This window comes from Gossypium hirsutum, chromosome D03 (assembly GCF_007990345.1).
Source record: "Gossypium hirsutum isolate 1008001.06 chromosome D03, Gossypium_hirsutum_v2.1, whole genome shotgun sequence".
NCBI lineage: Eukaryota > Viridiplantae > Streptophyta > Magnoliopsida > Malvales > Malvaceae > Gossypium > Gossypium hirsutum.
In genome coordinates, this window is record NC_053439.1 from 51,458,821 (window position 1) to 51,481,401 (window position 22,581).

The 22,581-nt window shown below is 31.5% G+C and overlaps 2 protein-coding genes and 1 non-coding gene across 4 annotated transcripts; all 3 read left to right on the forward strand.

Moving 5' to 3' along the window:
* The first annotated feature begins 6,910 nt into the window (after window positions 1–6,910).
* LOC107929191 (probable E3 ubiquitin-protein ligase RHB1A) lies at window positions 6,911–10,167 on the forward strand. Its single transcript, XM_016860556.2, has 5 exons — window positions 6,911–7,067; window positions 8,058–8,210; window positions 8,825–9,254; window positions 9,352–9,461; window positions 9,555–10,167. Exons 2-5 carry the CDS (start codon window positions 8,142–8,144, stop codon window positions 9,582–9,584), a joined length of 639 nt encoding a protein of 212 aa, XP_016716045.1. The 5' UTR covers window positions 6,911–7,067; window positions 8,058–8,141; the 3' UTR covers window positions 9,585–10,167.
* A 5,954-nt stretch (window positions 10,168–16,121) lies between these two features.
* On the forward strand, window positions 16,122–19,349 carry LOC107929186 (ubiquitin-conjugating enzyme E2 5). Of its 2 annotated transcripts, XM_016860552.2 has the most exons (7): window positions 16,122–16,303; window positions 16,393–16,472; window positions 16,740–16,854; window positions 16,990–17,042; window positions 17,151–17,279; window positions 18,018–18,086; window positions 19,038–19,254. In XM_016860552.2, the coding sequence occupies exons 1-6, from the start codon at window positions 16,140–16,142 to the stop codon at window positions 18,041–18,043; spliced, it is 567 nt and encodes a 188-aa protein (XP_016716041.1). In that variant the 5' UTR covers window positions 16,122–16,139; the 3' UTR covers window positions 18,044–18,086; window positions 19,038–19,254. The 2 variants fall into 2 exon arrangements, with proteins under 2 accessions (XP_016716041.1, XP_016716040.1); XM_016860551.2 differs by lacking the exon at window positions 18,018–18,086 and having other exon boundaries at window positions 19,038–19,349.
* Window positions 19,350–20,790: 1,441 nt separating this feature from the next.
* TRNAT-UGU (transfer RNA threonine (anticodon UGU)) lies at window positions 20,791–20,862 on the forward strand. The gene has a single exon. It is a non-coding gene; the product is annotated as a tRNA-Thr (tRNA).
* The last annotated feature ends 1,719 nt before the right edge of the window (window positions 20,863–22,581 follow it).

Consider the following 22,581-nt stretch of genomic DNA (forward strand, 5'->3'; position numbering starts at 1 on the left):
AAGTTCTTACGTGGTAGTTTAATTGAGTTTTAACTATCAATTTGGATGTTTAATTGAGATGAGAATAGTTTTTTTAGTTAAAATGAAAAAAACTTAAAAGAAAAAGGAGTAATAGTTTTTTTCAGTTCAAGTTGTAATTAATTTAAAATTTTTAATTAATTAAATTTACTTAATTAAAAAATTATTCTTGTTTAAGTTGGATATTCAAGTTGGCATTTAAAATTTATCATTAGGAAGGTAATAAAATTTAATGGTAGAATAATTATTTTATAACAGAACGATAACATAAGTGATTAAAACGTAATATTTTAAATATAATTGATTAAAATATAATTTAAGTTAAACAAAAGTGATTATTTTTAAAAATTTTTAAAAGCAATTTCATATAATTGACAGAAGAAATAAATTTAATTTTTAATTTGGGATTAAAATCTCAAATTAGAAAAAAAAACTGCATATTGAAAACCTTTTTAATTATAGTTTGACTAGCGGAAAGTAAAGCCAGCCCACAATTATAGGGAAAATGATGATAGGGGGAAGCCGTGCAGGCTGGCATTTGGTGGCATGGAGAATTGTGCAACAGTGGGTGATGGGGACATATGGATTTCCCATTTGCTTCTTAATTATTTGCCGCTGCTGATGGTTAAAATTGAAAATGGGTGTTTTGACTTTTTTGCCCCTACTTATTTCGTCATTGGCACGGGCATTCATGGCAGACGGCATTGTCGCTTAGCCATTAGTGGAGTGGGCTATAATACAACTTTCCAGATATTTCAGACTAGCAATGGACCCATACCCTCAATCAAATCAACAATACTATTTTCTTTACAAAAATAAATATTGAAATGGAAAAAAAATTAATAATTATGTAATAAATAAAAAATATTTTTTTATAAAAATATTAATTTAAATTCATCATAAAAAAATAATTTTTTTATTAAAATAATATTTTAAGAAAAATTTTAATTTTAATTTTAATTAATATAATTAACGATGTTAATATTGTTAACATCAATATTTTAATTAAATTTAAAGTTATCATGATGTATGTACAAGGAAAGAGCAAGGCAACCACCCAAAAAAAATATCATTTCGGAATTTAAATTATATATAATCATATAATACTTTAATAAAAAATTTAATATAGTTAAGTTTTTAGCTATAGTAGAGAAATCAAAAGTGAAGTTTAATTATTTTTTATAATATAAAAAATTTAATATTAGTACATGTATAGTTACATACATTTTTTTAATTTAAAAAATTTATAATTCCAGAATTTGTTTCCCAGTCCTCTAAATTGACAAATTTTCATTTCAAACTTAAAATTTTGATTAAATTTGACATCGAATATAAAAGAAATTATAGTGAAATAATTACATTCCATAAGCCACTCCGTAAGGTAATACATATTTTCAATCTTATTTATAAAATTAAAAAGGAAAAACAATACTAGAATACATCGATGTATAGGATATGTGGTTGAATTTTTTAAATTATATTTTGAAAAAATAAATTAAAATTTTAAAAGGTAAAACAATTGTTTTTTTTTTAAGTTTGTTATACCTTAGTTGGAATACGCGGTGACACGAGAGGTGACTTGAGAACACTCATAAATGATATTCCACATTGCACTACCCAGCTGGTCATTAAGTGATCAATCATCCTAGGCTACGTACTAATAGCGGTCCTCCACTAGGCCACCTGTTACTAGTGGGTGTACTCTTATACCTAAGAGAACATTACACTAAGGGGAAGCATAACAACTCTGTACAACTTCAGCATATTAGAGTAGGCTTCCATTTGATAATAATCAGCACATGACAAATTTGTCACTTGATCGAGCCACCACCCATGTTATCCGATACGTAACACTATCAAGCAAGGAGAACTTCCCCTATATACACCTAACGGTATAATGAAGAAATGATTTTTTTCCCAACCTTCAACTATCTTAAATGTCACAATCTCCTCTCCTCCATTATTTCCTTACTTCGGGTCCCCCTTGGCTCAGGAGAACTAACCTCTTTATCTCCACCATCATCTTTTCTTGTCTCTTCCTATGTTGTATCATGATATCAGCAATTGATGCGGTAAGCATGTACTGAACCATGGCTCCTTCTTCAACTAATACCCCTGCTAACCTAACAAACCTTGAAACAAAGCTTCCTCCAAACCAAACATAAACCCAACTACCTGTTTCAACTCAATCACTTGCATCACTCTCTCAGCCACTAGCCATCAATCTTAACCAAACAACACTATGTTACTCTTAGTCTCCACCTGGTGTTTCTTCCTCTCTGCTCAGATATGCTTACCCCATACTACCACTATCCTCCCCCAAGCTGGTGGTTTACCGCATCTCCCCAGGTCGGTGCTGCCACTACTCTTATTGATTAAGTCTCTGAGCACCAAAACCTGGCTCTTAGCAGCAAGTCACGAAGACGCAGAAGAAGACATGCCGCCTAGAAGCGCAACTCTCTAAGGAACAACACCAATTTCAGGAACAACAGAAACGCCAACGCCTACTAGACCTAAAAAATGCCCAGAATGAGCAGTTGATTGCGGAACTTAGGGCGAGTAGAAACCAGCTAGGGAAACCGAAAACCTCAAGAGGAGAACAGAGCTCAGTTCACCCTCTGCAGGCAGCATGACCAAAAGTAACAGAATGATCCACTTGTTATAATAATCACCTAATTAGTTCTTAAGCCAGAGCCCTCCATGATAATTATACCTCATTGGAAAGAACAAATGCAAGTGCTAAAGATGAAGTAGTTGTAAGAATTCTGAGGGCCTAAAACTAATGAAGCTTGTTGGAGTTATTCCAATGAACCTTTTGTTGCAGAGATATTAGCCTATAACCTCCTATCGTCCTTTAAAATTTCCCTAGGTCTCTTATGGTGGTTTAGGAGACCCAAAAGATCATTTGGCCCACTACAACAACCACATGAACATCCTCGGTGCATCCGGCGAAATCAAGTGTCGGGCCTTCTTTATGACGCTTACACATACCGCCCCAGCATGGTATCTACCCTGCCAAGAGGCTCCATCCGCACCTTCTCATGAGCCGATTTTTGGCCAACAAGACATTGCAACAATCTCTTGTGTACCGCATGTCCATTTTCCATAAACATGGTCAATCCCTCCGTGATTTTGTGAGACGATTCAATGCAGCCACAATGATAACAGAAGGAGCTTCAAATGATCTAGTCATCCATGCCTTCATTGCTGGCACAACCCACCAATTCCTCATGTACAACATTGCCCGGAACTTACCGGACAAGCTCTCGACACTGAATCAAATTGCCTACAGATTTGCTGAGAGTGACAAAATCTAGCAAAATAATGCCAAACTTTTCGCTCCCATGCGCTAGGACTCCTATCCTCCACACAATCCATCCCGTTCTTGTAGTTACGCGGGATAGTACCGGACTTGCCCTCCGGTAGGCAACCGCAAAAATAGACAGTACCATGCATTACCTCAGGGAGCGCAACGAATGGTCACTACCCTCAATTACCCGTCACTTAGAACCCATCAGAGATGACAAGAGTGGCCAAGACAAGAGGAACATGGCCCCCTACAACTGTTTTCGCACGTACCAAGAGCCAAGTAGAACATTAAAGGATACTAGAAAACCCTTTGCTAATGCTTCCGAGCCAACACCGTAGCAACTCCAATCATCATTGCTAGTTCTACAACGCTCCTGGGAATTGCACTGAGAACTGTATCCATCTAAAAAATGCCATTGAGTCGGTCATCCAATAGGACCACTTGAAGTAGTTTTTGGCACGAGAGCCACACCTGAGTAACCAAGTCTTATTATAGGGAGATAGGACCATCCAACACTCGGAGAGATGACAAGGGCAAACAACCTGTGCAGGGGGTTATTGATGTGTTGATCGAAGATAATGCAGAATGGGCCACTTCCAACTCTAAGCAGAAGGCTCATCTTCGGAGTATCATATCTGTTGTTGCTCCACTAAAAAGCACAAGGCCATATTTTCCTAGCAACTCCAGTTCTTTGAGGCAAATGAGAAAGAAGAGTTAGATGCTGAGGGTGATGACCTTCTCGTAGTCTCAGGCACCATAGCCTCATTCCAAATAAAAAGGATCCTTATGGATACAGGGAGTTCAGCTGACATCTTCATTGCTAAGGCCTTGTACCAGATGGAACTCAAGGATTCCACCCTGAAGAAAGCTAGCCCGGTTTACGGCTTCGCCAGCCAGCTGATCGCACTGAAAGGATTGATCATTTTTCCAGTGACATTGGGCGACGATGAGCACATGGTCACAGAGATGGTCGAGCTTCAGTAATTTCACATTATTTTAATTGATATAATAACAAATTTAGTCATCCAAGTTTACACATTTTATCTATTTATATATATGAAGCTAAAGTTTTTTTTTATATATTTTCTTTTGAACCTTTTAGATTTTTTAAAATTTATATATTTTTCAGATAATTTATAAAATCAGGACTAAATTAATAGCATATGTAAACAACGAGAACTTAATTTGTTATTATATAAGCTAAAGCTATGTATAATTGTCGGAAAATATTAATTGTCATGACTAACTATCCTTAGTTGGTTACTTTCACATATGACTATGATCAAATTGCTTTGTTTGTTTTAGAAGGACCAATTTGTTTAATATTTAAACTAAGAGGAATTGGACATGTGTTTTTGCCTAACTATTGATAATCTATAACTTAAATATATATATATAGGGTAACTACTTTAGTAGTCACTAGACTTGTCCATGGGCCGGGCCTACAAAAAATTTTCAGCCCGTTTACTAGGCCCGGCCCGGCCTGAAATATGGGCCTGAGATTTTGCCCAGGCCCGGCCCGGAGAAAAAAATATGGGGCCCGAGCCAAGCCCGTTTTAATTAAAATTATTTTTTTAATAAAATTAAAAGTAATTGTTATTAAAATTAATTGTTAGTAAAATTATCAAATTATTAATTGTTAATTGTATTAATTGTTGTAATAAAATCTAACATTTGATTAGTAAATTTATCAAATTATTAATTGTATTAATTGTTATAATAAAATCTAACATTTGATTAGTAAATTTATCAAATTATTAATTGTATTAATTGTATTAATTGTTATAACAAAATCTAACATTTGATTAGTAAAACAAACTTGATGTTTTATTATTATTATTTTGTAACACTAGTCAAGGAAATGAAAGTAAATAAATTTAAAATAAAAAACTATTATATTTTAAAAATAAAAAATATATATTTAATATTTTTCGGGCCGGGCCGGGTCCGGGCCAAAAAAATCTTGCCCGAGGCCCGGCCCATTTTTTAAATGGGCCTAAATTTTTGCCCAAACCCATATTTCGGGCCTATATTTTTATCCAAACCCTCCCATATTTCAGCCGGGCCGCCCGGCCCATGGACAGGTCTAGTAGTCACCGAACTATGATTTTTCTGTTCTTTTGGTCACCCAATTATGAAAAATTATAAAATGATAACTAAATTATTCAATTTTATCTTTTTTGGTCACCCAACTATTTTAGATTTTTTGAAGTCTTCATTTTGGTGACCAAAAAAGGTAAACTTTTTTTCTCACCCAACTATCTTGGATTTTGGATGTTTCCATTTTGGTGACCAAAAAAGACAAAATTGAATAGTTGGGTGACCATTTTGTAATTTTTCATAGTTGGGTGATAAAAAAGAAACTTATTAATCGTTAGGTTATCATTTTGTAAATTTTCATAGTTAAGTGACCAAAAAAAAAGAAAATCACATTGTTTGAGCTATATTGTAGTTTAGCCACCTATTTTATTTATTTAGTGCTGGCTTAATGCATAAATTGGTATTTGAGTTTGACATTTTTTTCTAATGTGGTACCTATGTTATTTTTGGTCCAATGTGGTTACTATATTTTGGTACCTGAAGACAACAATGTTAACTTTTAGTGTTTAATTTAGGTTTTATAGTTGATTTGATGAAAATTCATAATTAATTATTAATGTTAGCAATTAACTTTCATCAACTTTAAAACCAAAATTAAATCACATCCATCGAGTTGTATTTGACAAATTAAACACAAAATTAAATAATTTTATAATTAAAACTAAATTTATTCTATTAAAAAATTTCAAACCTAATATAATATTAGCAATTAACTTTTATCAAATCAACTCTAAAATTCGGATTAAATACTAAAAAATTAACATTATTACCTTTGGATACCAAAATATGTAAATTTTGCCAAATGCAAGTACTGGATTGAATCAAAAAATAACACAAGTACCACATTAGAAAAAAAATGTCAAATTCGAGTATCAAATGATGTATTACACCTTTCAATTTTAACGTATAACATGGATAAACATCATAGATTACGGAGTGAAGAAACCCCACAAAACAAGTCCAAAAAGTTGGTAAAAGATCTCTCCAGTCCATCTCAAAAAAATCAAAGCAATTTAATCTTTGTCAAATTTGAAATTGAGTAACTGTAGATAATTAATCACAACATTAATGTCTTTTGTTAATTGTACATAATTTTGATTGATATAGCAAAATATTTAACTCTTAATGTTTACAAGCTTTGTCAATTTGGTCTTTATTCTAAAAAAATCAACAAATTTAACCTCAACATTACACAAATGTTGCAGGCTAAATTTGTTAAATCGGGACTAAATTGATAGAATATCTAAACTTTGAAAGTTAAATTTGTTATTATTCCAATCAAAATTACATACAATTGACAGAAAATATTAACTCGACACTAATTGTCTTTAATTGCTCACTTTTGAAATTGAAAGGGATTAAATTACTATGATCTTTTATAGGGACCAATTTGCTCAATATCAAAATCAGGAGGGACTGGAGAGGTCTTTTTACCAAAAAAATTCTGCAGGATTCAATTTTAATGGAGAGTCTTCCTTTCTCACTGAAACTTGTTCTTTCTACACGAAACAAGCATATAACAGTTAATTTTTTAAATTTTTAATGAAATAGAATCACGTTATTTTTTAATTTTTTAGTTCTTTTTAAAATTTCACTGGGAATTCTTGAATTCATTTCCAATCCAAGTTTCGATCAACAGGTATCCTCTTCATTTTTTTTCCTCATGGGAATATGGCTTCCCTATCTTCTTGATTGAATAATGGTTTTCTCTAGGGTTTTTTTAGTAAGCATAAGTTGATTAATTTTTCCCTCTTGTTAGCTCTTGGATTGTTGAGTTATTGATAAATTCTACTGGGTTTTTTCTCAATCTTGTGAAATCTAGTTGTTTGGCTTTAGCTATTGATTTTCTGTTCTTTTTTTTTTTTTCAATGTAAGATTCTTTTTCTACTATTACACTATCAATTTCAGCTATTTCGATGCCTTTTCTTATTGGATTAATTACTGTTTTAGTGCTTGCTGATGAAGAATAACTATAGGCAACTCATTCTTGTTTTTTTTTTATATTGAATTTACCTATTTGTTATTACCATTATTTCAGCAGATGGGTTATTTATGTTGGGGTTTATCACAATCTTGTTTGTTTTTCAGTTTAGTTCATTGGTCTATTTGGATGAATTTATGTTGTAGTTCTTGATATGGAATTATAGCAGGACAGTTGAACTGAAAAGGGCTAAGGTCTTTGAACTTGGTTCATGTTGATTTTGGTTTTACATGAACATTCTGCTACTACTGTTGTTCAGAGCCTGCAAACTTTTGTATGTCCAGACGAAGAGTGAAATAGCAGCGAGCTTGACTTTGTTTTAGGATCTTATTCATGTTTTCTATCATCAGTGTGCTTGTATATGATAAGTATATGAAAGAAGCCAGATAATTATTTATTACTTTCTGTTGGGTTTTACTTATGTTCTATGAACTTCATGCTGTTGATTATTTTTCTGGAAATTCTATTAGATATTGGCATTTTTAGATCTATGAACCACATCAAACTGCCTCTATTTTTGCGTTATTAGTTACAATAGCTTTCATGTTGTCATGTGGCATTTGGGATGCTTATCGTTTACAGAGTTTACTGGATGGATTAATATTCTGTTTATGTCTTCAAAAGTGATTTTAATCTTTTTCTCAACAGATTCTCTCAGCTCGTGATGGTGTGGGATTCTAATGTAATGAGTAACAAGTAGTGTTATATAGGCTGCAGACAGAAGGGAAAGGAATGGGTGGTTGTTGCTGCTGTTGCTCTTCTGGAGGAGTTGAAATGAGTAGTGCACCAGCATATTATTATGTCAGTAAAATTTTCTTCCTATGTCTAATTGTTTTTCTCAATTTTCTGCTTTTAGTTTTTTCAGCCTAACCTTCTTGTCCTTACTTCTCACGCTGCAACTAGCTTTGTATGTTTTGAACTCGGTTTCAGCTCATCCCATCAGTGTAGAGTACTATATATTTTATGAAGTGCCACACTGCAAAATTTCTTGGGTGAATGCATGATGTAGAATAAAATGAGTTTGAAGCACTTGGAGTATCAAAATGTTTTAAACTCGCTGAAATATTGGGCCCTTATTTTTTATGGATGTCTGGATGGAACTGATTATAAAATTTGTCACTCTTATTGAGTTGCTCAAGAATCATGACCTGATCACAAATTCACCATTACTAGTTGCTCATTTGTCATTATCTGCCCACCTGTACTTAATAGTAAAACGGGTCAGAGTTGAACTGTAGAACAACCTGAGATTAGAAATGAATATTCAGAAGTTCTTGTTGACCTGTCCACTCTCATACTTATTATTTATTAGGAAGGAGTTGATCCCCATCCATAGGTAACTATATTGAACTAATTGCTTATCATATTGAATGCATTTTCGTTATCTTTGTTTGAGTTGAATTTTCTTCTAACAGTACCCACAAGCCTCAGATGAGCATGTTCCTTTATCATATCACAATGTTGCTGCCTCTGCCCTCTCAACCGGGCTCCTGGTTAACACAAATCTGGAGGTATCTGTTACTGATGCTTATAGACCTCCGCCTGCTCCAATGCCATTTGATGCAGTTGTAGAACCTCCTCAGACTCCTTCAGTTATCCAAGGAATTCATAACAGTAATAGCAATGAAACATTGCAAACGACAAATGTAAATTGCAGTCAAGGAACAGTTGCTGTAAATACTCTAGAGACTTCTATAAAATCCGAGAACACAAAGGAAGACTGCAAAGCACAATCCAATACAGATATTGAATCCTTAAAGGAGCTAGAAGTTGATATTTCAAAACCAGTTAAATCAATTGTGTCCACAAAGGAGGAGGAGGATGTTTGTCCCACCTGTTTGGAAGGTATATCTTACCCATACATCATTATCTGCTAACTTCTGTTTTGACTTTCAAGTAGTAAGGTTGCTAAAAGAGCCTTTTTTTTGTTCTTTCCTGTTAGAGTATGATGCAGAAAATCCAAAAATTATCTCAAAATGCAAGCATCATTTTCACCTTGCATGTATTCTTGAATGGATGGAAAGAAGTGACACATGTCCTGTCTGTGATAAGGTTTATCTTAAAACTATATTCATCTCTCATAAGTCAATAGGAATTATTCTATATAACCTAGCGAAATAACAATCCAGTTTTCTTATTATGCAGGAAATGATATTCGACCTACCCACCGATTAGTTTCCTTCTGCTTGATGGACTCAGCTTTAGCTGCTTGAAGTTTGTTGCAAAGGTTACAACTTGCTAAACACATCAGAATTTCAGTTTTTACTTTTTCCGTGTTTCATCATGCATTTAGTGGCACTGCTGCAGATTTGGCAATATTTTAGCTTCAAATTCCTTTTTCTTCATTTCCTTCTTAACAAATGAAAAGAAAAGGAGAAAGAAATGCAGAAAAAGTAAACAAAAACAGGTTTGGTACCATTTTAAAAGTTAATATTCATGGCCTATGTGTTACCCTAAATGTTTAGTTCAGGATGTCATTAGTTTCTACTCTCTGCCTTCACCAATGAGTGAGTACCTGAAGATGTATAAAATAGGGAACACAATACTATCATGCTGGTTTGTAACGCCTTCTTTGTCCAGAAAATCCTGCTTAGTTGCCCAAAGCAGCACATTATCTCTCTCTATGTGTCTCTCTCTCACGCACACACATATGTTTCCATGAGCCTGCAAATTCGTATCTTGCAAACTGATATCACCCTTCTTTTGTTGAATTGCTTTTGTAAATGGGATTTGGTTTATATTCATCTATATTTGATCATCATGTGCAATTGTTTGCTGATGGCTGATGTGCTGCTAGTGTCATCATTGAGTTTATTAAATTTCTTAGAATGGTGAGAATTTTATTTGTGCACTGCAATGTGTTTTTCCTTTTATTCTTTTGAAATGAACACACTGGAATAGGCATTTTTTGTATTTTACATGACTCATGTATTGCATAAAATGTATGATTTTCAGAACAAAGTTTGATCATTACAATTTTATTTAGTAGGGATAAATCTCAAAACTACATATGAACTTTGATGCAATGTGCTATTTGATACAAACTTTGGTTTGGTGCAATTATACACATGAAATTTTTATTGTGATTCAATTATATACATGAAACTTTAATTAACTCAGTTGTACATTCTAATTTTAATTTTTATCCAGCTTCCATCTCCTTTCATGCCAGCTACTGGTGTTTTTAAGTTCTACTTTTGCTTAATAGTTCTGTTGGGTTTGTGTTTGGGTTTTTTTTTTTTTTGGCACTGGCTTAAATTTTGGTTTTAATTCCAATTTCTTACTGACATATCTAACTTCAAAGTTTGATTGAGGATTTTTTGTTTCAATATTTGATTCTTTGCTCTGTTTTTGCCAAATTGAATCTTGAAAATGATGAATAAAATATGTAAAAATGTGTTCACATGCAAAAATACTGAATGGAAGTTGATGGTCCTTTTTGTTGTTCTTTTAGTAGGATTATATATATATGTACAATATAGCCAAAGTAATTAAATAAAGGGTTAATATATTATTTGGTGCTTAAGTTTAGTTTTAATGTTTAATTTGGTACTCATATCAAATGACATCATGTGATACAATGAATTTTTGACACGTGTTATAGTAAAAAGAACCCAAGTTCTTAAATTCGGACATAGAAAAATTTAAGTATTAAATTGAAAAATGAAGCTAAATTCATGTACCAAATTAAGAAAAAAACTTAAATATCAAATTAAAACATTGAAATAAATTCAAGTAACAAATAATATATTAATTGATAAACAAACAATTATTTATTTCGTATGCTCCAACATCAACAACCTTTTAAAATTCGGTTATTTTATAATTCTTTAATAAAATTTATTGAATTAATTTGTATGTATAAGACCCTAATTTTTTTAATATTCATAAATTTATCAAAAATTAATAATAAACGAATAATTTTAATTTAATATGCTCGATAATCATACGTAAGATCACGTTATACATCCATCTAATTTGGGGTAGTTTAACTTGAGTTATTTATTAATTTTAAATCATTTAAAATTCATTAATTAATTTTTTTGAATAAAATTATTTTGACTTTAGATATTTTTAATTACTTATTTAGATTAATTTAAGTAGTATAATTTTTTTAATAAATTATAAAAATAAGACAAAATCTAAATAAATAAACACAACTAAATATAAATCATACCTAAAACCACGAAATATTTTGACCATAAAATTTGGGAACACAACTTTCGGTGTTTGCAAGTCCAAACAGAGTACAAAAGGATAACGTGCCGGGTGGGATGAATATCACAATAAATAACCCTCATTACCACTTCTTCAATATTATTTAAACTTTTAAATACTTTTAAATAAATGGTGTAAACAGTTTTGGTGACGTCAAAAGATGCACCCCAATTTTTATTTATATACAGAAATCTACTTATATCCTTCACTAATTTATGATTAATATTTCAATAATTTAATCATAATATTTTATATTTCATTCATCTAAACTATAAATATTAATTTTGATATAAATTAATTTAATCATTAAATATATATTAATATAAATAATATTTTAAATCGATTAAAAAATTTACATCTATATCAATTAAAAATATATTAAAAATTTAATGATTAAATTATTAAAATATTAGAATACTTCTCATTTATTTATATATATATATATGTATATATGTATATAAGATATTAGAGAATGTTCAAATACAATCAATATGGAATCTTGATGCTTCAATCAATGTTATTCTTATCTTTCCCCTTCTTCATCTTATCTTAAAGTCTTATTTAAATTAAATAATTACTATGCATTTAATTTTAAATTATGTTTATTAAACCTTTCTATATTGTTTTAATCATATCTTTTCATCACTTTTTTTAATTATTCATATTTATTGAAGTCGTTAGTAATGAAATAAACTTATATATTCATTCATCCAAGTATATCATTATGTATTAAGCTCGATAAATTATTAACTGACTCACTTTTATCAGTAAAAACAACTTTAGTCATTTTGTCTAATTTCAAAATCTATTGCCTAAGGTTAATTTTTATACTAGTTTGTATATTCTATGTAAACATTGGTGAAGTTAGCGGGGTGGGTCAGGGGCGAAGTTATAAAAAAATTTTGAAAGTCGAAATTAAATTGTATATTTTTACGATAGTAAAAATGTAATTTCACTATTTTAATAATCCGTATCTTTATCATTTTTAAATGATTAAATCAAATTTTAATCATTTTTTGAGGTTAAAGTGCAACTTTACCATTATTAATTTAAAATTTTATAAATTATAAATAAATCTAAATAAAATTTTTTTTATTTTAGGGGGGTCGGACCTGCCTGCCCCCATTGGCTCCGCCACTGGGGTGGGTGGTTTAGTCCTTTAAAAAATGGTAATATTATAAGTTAGTATAGTGGTAAAAATGTATTTTAACCCCAAATATTTATAATTTACTTTTGGTTGAGTTAGGTATTGTTTGGCTGAAAATTTAAGTATTGAATTCAAGTTATAAAATTTGATTGATATATTTTTTAAATTTAATTACGGAATATAATTAGGTTATTTGATAAATATAGATTTTAAATTATAAAAAAATGTATTCTACATTTTATCCTTAATTTTCAAACATTTTATTTTATTCTAAACAAAAAATAAATTTGAATGTAAAGTTTTCATAGAATAATATAATATTAAAACAAATAAAAAACAAATTGAATTAATTGAAAATATTCTCCATTAAGTGATAAGTAGCTCTTATCTACTTAATATTTTTCACACTTTTTTTATTCAAAAAATTTATTGAGTTGTTTTAATTTTAGATTATCAAATATGTGTAAAATATTAAATCGTTTAAAATATTAATTTTCTCGATGGTTTATCAAACTAGACCTAAATCTTTATACTCTAATTTTATCAAATTTTTTTTTCTTGATGTACTTTTTGAATTTTAAATTTTTAGTCATGACCTATACTTGTTAATCCTTTAGGTCAAATTCGACTATTAATCTCATACTATGGGTAATTTGTGAATTTAATCCTATTTACCAATTTATTCATTTTTTATTTCAATATTTTTTGAATCTTGAAATTTCAATTATAACTTAAATGGTGGTCATTAAATCTATTATATAAATAAACATGTTATTTTATAAATATTGTGCAGAAATAGTAAGTTTACATGACATTACATGTGTGACAATATATTTGTTGCATAAGATTTTGAAAATTATTGAATTTAGTAATTATTGTTTGAGTTAAAACTTATATTTCAAAATTCAAAAATATAAAAATTAAAACAGACTAAATTAGAGCATAAATATTAAATCCATAACTAGATTTGTTTATGGGTTAGACTACACGCCCAGGCCCAAAGGCCTGCCTAAAATTTGGGAGGGTTTTGGGCAAAAATATTAGGCCCGAAAATAGGCTTGCACAAAAGAATTATGCCCATTTAAAATATGGGTTGGGCTCAGGCTTGAGCATTCAAGTCCCGGGCTCGGTCCGACCGGTTTTAAGATTATAATATTTTATATTATGTTATTTTTATATATTATGTAATTTAGAATACATTAAAAAATAAATCTATATTAAATATATAATACTACTCTAATGTAAACATTAACAAAATGTTAAGATGACTATATAAAAAATTTAATAAATAAAAAATATATAAAAATATTAAATATTAAAATAAAATAAATATTTATTAAAAATAATTAAAAATAATATGGGCGGACCTAAATAGCATGAGTTAGTCTTTTGCAAATATTGACGGGTTTGGACAAAATTTTAGGCCGAGTCGGGCTTGGTAAGCATAAAGTAAGTTAATATCATACTTAAATCCGACTCAACTCATGAACACCTCTACCCATAACTAGACCTGTCCATGGGCCGGGCGGCCCATCCCGGCCCGACGGCCCGCCCGAAATATGGGAGGGTTGGGGTAAAAATATAGGCATGAAATATGGGCTTGGGCAAAAAATGAGGCCCGTTTAAAAATGGGCCGGGCTCGGGCTCAACTTTTTGGCCCGAGCCCAGCCCGGATATAATAAATATATATATTTTTCTTTTTGCTTTTTTAATTTTAAAATTATTTAAAAATATTTTTATTTTTGTTTTTTTTTATTTTTAAAATATTTTTTTGTGTTTATTAAAAATCGGGCCGGGCCGGTCCGGGACGGGTCGGGCTTATTATTTTTCCCCGGGCCGGACAAAATTTTAGGCCCATATTTTGGGCCGGGCTCGGGCCTAAGAGTCGGGCCAAAATTTTTTCCCAACCCGGCCCGGCCCATGGACAGGTCTACCCATAACCTACGAATAGTAAAATTTAATTATTTTAATATCAACAACATTGATAATGATGTCATTTGATATTTATTTTTTTATTCATTCAACTTTTTTCATTTTAATTAATACAAATATTTTTTCATCAAATACCAAAATTTGACTTTTTTTTTACCAATCTAATTATAGGTTCTGATCATATTTATTATTTTTGACACAATATCTAAAACTACTCATAGTCTCTACCCAATCTATAAATAGGAGTATAATGCGCTTCAGCGCCCTCAAACCCACGTCTTCCTATATTGACAATAATGCCTATACCAATCGCGCTAATACTCAATCGGCAATTGAAAGTAAAATATGGTAGGAGAAAATTACGGAGATGGCTGAATTCTTAAAGTTATTAATTATTTGGTCCAATAATCATAAACAAACAAATAATATGTGAATGAATATATTAATTTCAAGGCAGGTCCACATCTTACTTCTCTTCAACATTATTTTTATAACGATGCCGTGTTCTGTGAAAGAGAAGAAAATTCAAATGATACCTTTAAAAAAGATGAAAGGAAAAACTAACATCCTCTCTAAAAATTCAATATTAGTCCTTGTAATTTGTAAAAGTTACAGATTTAGTTCCTCTCTAGACATTATATATATGATGATTTGTTTGGCACCCCAGATTTTAGAAAATAGTAAAAATTAACTTGATAAATTTAATAGTTATTTGGTGAATTTTGAAAATTTAAAATTTGAAAAACACAGGACTAAAATGACCAAATTAAAGTACAAGGATTAATAGTAAAATTTAACCAAAATTAAAATAAAAAAATAAAGGGTATACTACACCCATAGTCACTAAACTATTAGTAAGTTTAAGTTTTGGTTTTGGTCACTCAACTTCAAGAAGTTACAAAATGGTCATTAAACTATTAAAAGACTCTAATTTAAGTCACTTGATTATTAAAATCGTTGTTGTATAGCCTTCTCTCTTCACATTACCTGCACCAATCGAAAGCTCACATTCCCTTCTCTACTACAATTCAATTTTTTTCATAAAATAACTTTGAACACCACAAGTCTGTTAACCAAAATCCAAACTTCTTTATTTTTCGATCTCCAACACTGATTGTCAGATAGAATTGGATCTAAGGGTTGTTCTTCTTCTCGCTGATGGGCACTGATCCACAGTATTGATCCTCGAATCATTGCTTGGAGCTCGCTAATCGAACTTAAAAAAAAGCTTAACAGCCCAATGATTTAAATAAAAAAACTTTCAGCTAGTTCAATAACACTTTTGTAATTTTTTAAAGTTGAGTTACTAAAACATAAATTTACTAATAATTTAATGACATTAGTTATACTTTACCCATAAAAAAAAATTGCTTCCTTCCTTCGTTAAAAGAAAAATATTACTGCATTACGGCGGTGACTACACACATATAAAAATGAAGTCCTGGATTCATTCATTGATGTCTGAACCACTTTTGGGGGTTGCGTTTCTTTGTGAAGAAATCCCATTTCTCTTCTCTTCTCATTTGGTTTCCTCTTTTCTCAAGAAAAAAAAAATGTCTTCTCCAAGCAAACGCCGAGAGATGGACTTGATGAAACTGTAAATCCCCCCTTTTTAAAAAAAAATTATAATCTTCAACAGAAGTTTGTTTTTTTTTTTTACTTAATTTTTTTGGGTTTTTTTTATAGGATGATGAGTGATTATAAGGTGGAGATGATCAACGATGGCATGCAAGAATTTTATGTTGAATTCAATGGACCAAAAGATAGTAAATATCATTTCTTTACCCCTTTTCCCCATTTTTTTTACATGTTCTGTTATTGTTATTGGGATTTTGAAGTTTTGATGATTTTGATATTTTGAAAAGGATTAACATCTATCACCATCTTCGGTACTTATTGGCTTCTTATATATGAGTTGCCCATTTTTGTGTTTTTAGTTCATTGATTTTCTGAATGATGATGAGGTTTGTTTATAGATTTTTGGTTCTAAATAAGGTTGATTATCATTTTTTTTAATTATTCATACATGACAGGTCCTTATCATGGTGGTGTGTGGAAGATAAGGGTGGAACTTCCAGATGCTTACCCTTATAAATCTCCATCAATTGGCTTTATTAACAAGATCTACCACCCAAATGTTGATGAAATGTTAGTTTTTGTTTTTGTTTTTTTTCTTTTTTGAATGTTAACTTTTTTCCATATTTGTAGTATTAACTTGTATGAGGTAAATGGTTTTTAACACTTTAAAAAAATGTTCTTTTTATCATTAAATTGATTTATCAGGTCTGGTTCAGTTTGTTTGGATGTCATTAATCAAACTTGGAGCCCCATGTTTGGTAAATTTCTAAAAAATTTTGGTTTTCTTCGTGGTGCAATTAATAATATACTCTTGGAACTTGACAATCAATTTATGTATTTGTTTTCGCCTTTATGTTCGATTTCAGATTTGGTGAATGTGTTTGAAGTGTTCCTTCCTCAACTTCTTTTGTATCCCAATCCATCGGATCCATTGAATGGAGAAGCTGCTGCACTTATGATGCGTGATCGTACATCTTATGAACAAAGAGTGAAAGGTAGCATTTCTGCTTAAGCTTTTATATTTTGTTTGTGTAATTTCTTTTTCATAAGAATGCTTAGCGCTAAAGTTAAGGTATTTATTCGGATTTCATGCTTTAATGAAGCCAATTATGGTCATGTCAATCTTAATGATTTGAGTGCGTAAATTGTTTTATCAAGTGGCATTCAACTACTTACCCTATTTACTTTGTACTCACTAGTGGCCAATTTTTTGAGTTGTCGACAATCTTGAACTTTAGCATCAGTCTAAAATGGGCAACAGTGCAACACTGATGGCTGATTTCATCTTAGTCTAAACCAGTTGTAGTTTTTGTTTCTAAATGCCTTGGCATCACGATATTGTTTTTCACATGTTTTAATCCATTTAGTTGAAAAAGGTTGATAATGGTAGCAGTTCTCGATGTTTTAAGATTACCTGGACTATAGTACCATTTCTTGGTAAAAGTACCATGGAGGCCCCTGTACTAGGAGTCAAATTGTATTTTGCCTTTTCTACTAAAAAAAAGAGCAAATTAGTCCTTGCACATTAGATCAAATAACAAACTGGCATTTCTGTTAAAAATTCTATTGATTTCTACTGCAAAAAATTGGTCCTTGTACGTCAAAATGAGGTACATATGGCACACAACGTGTAATTGTCTGGTTATTTTGTCAGGTAAGCCAGTTTTTAATAGTAAAAATGGATGATACTTTTAATAGAAATGACTAATTTGCTCTTTGATCTAATGTACAAGGATTACTTTGCTCTTTTTTTGAGTAAAGGAGGCAAATACAATCTGACTCCTACTACAGGGGCCTTCATGGTACTTTTTCCACATTTCTTTGTTTTGTATTCACAACTCCTGCTTATCTGTTCTCCAGTCATTTGCACCTCTTTTTTGACTTGTCCATACATGCCATCTTAAAGGATGCTTATGGACCATTTGCTATTTTGCTTTTCTTTTCGAGTTATCATATCCTTGCTATAAGTGGAAGAAACTTCTGTTCTGTTTCTGTTTCATGTTTTAAGGTATTTGCAATATCACTTTAGGATAGTCATGATGCAAATTGAAATTTAGGATGCGTTTAATCTCTTTGAACCATGTGAAAAACATTTTACTTCATCTTCTACTAGCTTAGAGGGATGTGGATTTGGTGCATAATGTGAGTTAAGTACTCTGGAATTGTAAAGATCATTTCCAATGGCTTGGTTGTCTGTAACTTCATATATGATTGAATTAACTCTTAGTCATAACTGTAAGAGGAACAAGAATGAACCCAGCGTTGATCGATATGGGAAAAATATTCCTTAAGGGTTTGGAGAGATCATTTTTTTTTCTTTTACATTCATGGCAAACTTGTTATCAATACTTACAGAGAGACTTGAAGTTTAAGCTTGTTATCTATTACCATTGGCTGTCCTTTGTTTGCATTTTTGGCTACTTTCTTATATTGGGTTATAGAGTATGAGATTTCTGACGTATTTGTACTTGGAAAAAGGGAGATGATGCTTTAATAATAGGCCATTTTCAGTCCAAGTAGATAAATGGTAGCTGGCAATAGATAGACCCACTTGACCTATTTGTTGTGGTCATTCCATTTCACCTACTTTCTCACATCTTTATTACATTAGGACTGACAAACCGTGACAGTCGCTTTAAAGGGTTTACCGGCATTGCAATTCATTGTTCTTTCGAAGCATGATAAGCAAGTTTACTTCTATTGCAACATGCGTCTTTTCAATGTATGGTTTTTGTATTTTTTTGGCATTTCAGAGTATTGTGAGAAGTATGCCAAGCTAGAAGACATTGGAGCAGCCCCTGAAGAGAAGTCCAGTGATGAAGAACTAAGTGATGACGAATATGCTGCCTCGGATGACGAGGAAATAGCTGGAAAAGCTGACCCTTAAGCTGATATGTGCCTTTAGAAAAAATTCCCTTGTGTTGTACATAATTTAAAACCTGACAAACAACTTGTTGGGGGGGGGGGTGGGTATATGGAAAAATTCCTGCCCCCCCCCCCCCGTGTCTTTTTATTTTCAATGGATGATGATGTGTAAATAAAAAATCCCACTTGCTGTTTCAACATTTGAAAAATATTCATCCACAGTTTGCAATTTGCATCAAATCAAAATAACTTTAATACATGTGAGAAGCTCATGTTCACACATGAATATGCAGGTACATCTTTGATCGAATCTTTGCTACATTTTGTTTCCTAGGGAAAAAAGGTCCACAACTTTCAAAATCTGATCTGGTGTGTGGCTGCAGATTTCAGCTTACACTTCACTGTCTTGTGCACTTTTTGGGTATTGATAGTGAAAAACCACTGGCATGGCACTTGATTTGGACTAGAAATTGTCTGGTTTTGATAAAATGATTGGACTTGGCGGTGGATAAGCAACCCATTACCCTGTATTCTTTTGCAAGTTGGAGGGGTCTTACTGATTTTTATATATTTTCGTAAAGAAAGAGGTCCCCACTCAGAACTGGAGAAATTGAGCGAGCATTACGGATGTTAGAATTAAATAAAATATTTATTGATTGTAATTATTTCTTTGGAAAACATATATTTTGGTAATTACACTTGATTTTAAGCTTATATTGATGCGAGTATCAACAAAAGTGTAGGTAAAAAGGACGTGGTAGTGTTGAAGGCCAGTTCATCCTACGGGGCGGAGAGTTGGAAGAAGAAAGTGAGCAAAGAAGTTGAGGAAGTAAAGGTGAGAGCTAAGGGTAATATGGAAGCTAGAATGCTTAAAGGTGATCATTTCTTCATCGAGTTAGAGGGTATATACAGTGGAGGTTTTGTAATTTGAGGTGTTGTCATCATTGCACATGAGAAGGATGTCTGTCATATAACTCATTTTGTCATTCCTTCTAAGTGGCAATTCATGGTTGTTACGTTTAGGTGGAATTTGGTGGCTCAAGAGTCATGTTCTCGGTAAAATAGCAGGTGCCATGAGGAACAGATGGCTTATTTAGGAAGGTCAGTAGACAAGGCCATCTCGGAGATAGCTAATAGCTCATCTGCAAGGATGAGCAGTTAGGATTCTTTAGAGAAAAACGGGAGGTAGGGTGGAAGTAGGCTTCTTGAGACATTGGTAACCTAGTGACCCTCCAAATGCTAGAGTGGAGGAGTCATTCACGGGTGTTTTTTTGGTCATTTCTCATGTTATCACGAATCCAAAGGCATAGGGGTATAACAAGTTCAAATTAGTACTTAAAAGTTTCTTTTTTGTCTAGTTAGGTACCTAAACTTGACCTCAATGTTCATTTTAGTACTTTAACTTTTCTTTGATCTGATAGGTATTTGAACTTGGTTTTTTTATTCAAATTAGTACATGAACTTGGCTTCATAGTCCAAATTGGTTCAAATAAGTCATTTATTGCAAGTACTAATTTGGACCAAAAGGTTTGTGTCTAATTCGACCAAAATAAACTTTAGGTGCCAAATTGAACCTTAAAGCCAAGTTTGGGTTCTGATATCTGGAATTTTAACTGGTTACCTTGTCCCAAGGTCAACGAAGCCCCTATAGCTCAGTGGTAGAGCGTCAGTCTTGTAAACTGAAGGTCCGTAGTTCGATCCTGCGTGGGGGCAAAATGGAAACTCAAATTTTCTTTTTTTAGATATGGAAATATTTGCAAAAGAAATTAAATTAATAAACAAGTCAGTATCTTAACTATGATTTTAGATAATTATAAAAGAAATTAAATATTTAAGTTTTTATATAATTCTGATACTGACAAGTGGCACCATTGATTGCTTGACATTTCAATTTTTAATATTATAATTAGTGGAGTCTATTAGTATTTAACATTTTTAATTACTTTAAATTTTTTGTTTTAAATAAATATATTTTTTCCTATATGGCAATTCATAGGTTACACCAACATGACTAATTTTGAAATCAAATAATTATATTTACATTACAATTTTACCTAATTTTGTCACTTATATTACCATTCAACTAATGCATTGTACTTGCAAAGGAAATAATACCTTAATTTCATACCTTAATTACCGTATTTAACTTAAAATGATTAATCAATTCTGTTTATAAATAAAATTTCAAATTTACAACCCCTCCAAAATAAAAATAAAAAGAATGGGCAATTTTCTTTGCAAGTCACGACCCAAAGCCCTTTTTGTTACGCTGTTAAGAATAAATTATTGGGTAAACTATAAAAATAGTCACTTTTGTTTGTCTTGGATTACATTTTAGTCACTTATGTTTGAAACGTTATGTCTTAGTCACTTACGTTATCGTTTTGTTACGAAGTGGTCACTCTACTGTTAAACTCCGTTACCTCCCTAACGGCAATCCTACATGGCTGTCCAAATGGGTTTTAAATGCCAATTTAGATGTCCTATGTGGTAGTCCAAATTAAATCTATTTAATTAAAAACCTATTTTCATTTCAACAACTGAACATCCAAATTGTCATTTGAAACTCATTTGGGCTGCCACGTAGGACTACCGTTAGGGAGGTAACGGATTTTAACGGTAGAGTGGCCACTTCATAACAAAATGATAACGTAAGTGACTAAAACGTAACATTTCAAACATGAGTGACTGAAATGTAATCTGAAACAAACAAAGGTGACTATTTTTATAGTTTACCCTAAATTATTTTTCGTTTCAATGAAGTGTTCATATTTCAAAATTTTCATTTCACAATCTTAAATTTCTACCGACTACTACAATTTTGATTTTCTTTCGTGCACCTAAAATTTCAAGTTTTCTAGCTAAATTTTTACTTTATCGTCTTCTATGTTATTGTTGATCAAATATGAACAAGTCATTAATCATATTTTATTTTAATTATTTAATGCAAGTTTTTTAAATAATACATTTTCTATGTAATTGAATTTTTTTATGTATAAATTGCAGATTTCGTTCTTCCTCAAGGTTAATTAAAAGGTAACTTTATTGATATTGAAAATATTCGAGAACAATTCGAATTTCGAGGTCTGAATTGGATAAAAATAAAGTTCAAGCCGCAATAAAATTCAGGTCTCAATGTGGTAACAACTACAAGTTCAGACGCAAATGTGAGAAAAGTTGCCAAAATGAGGACCAAAAAGGTGATTTGACCTTTTTTATTTAGTTGGGCCGCCTCAATCAAGACCCAACATTATCACATCCCTACAACCTCAAAAATTTTGGTCAAACCCATTTAAGCTCTTTTTTTAATCGTCTATCTTAAAAACACTCAAGATAACCCGATAGTGATAGATCCTCTTACGTTAAAAACGAACAAATCTAGTCTACTATCAACCAATAAGAAAATTACACGTAAATTTTAATTCAATTATT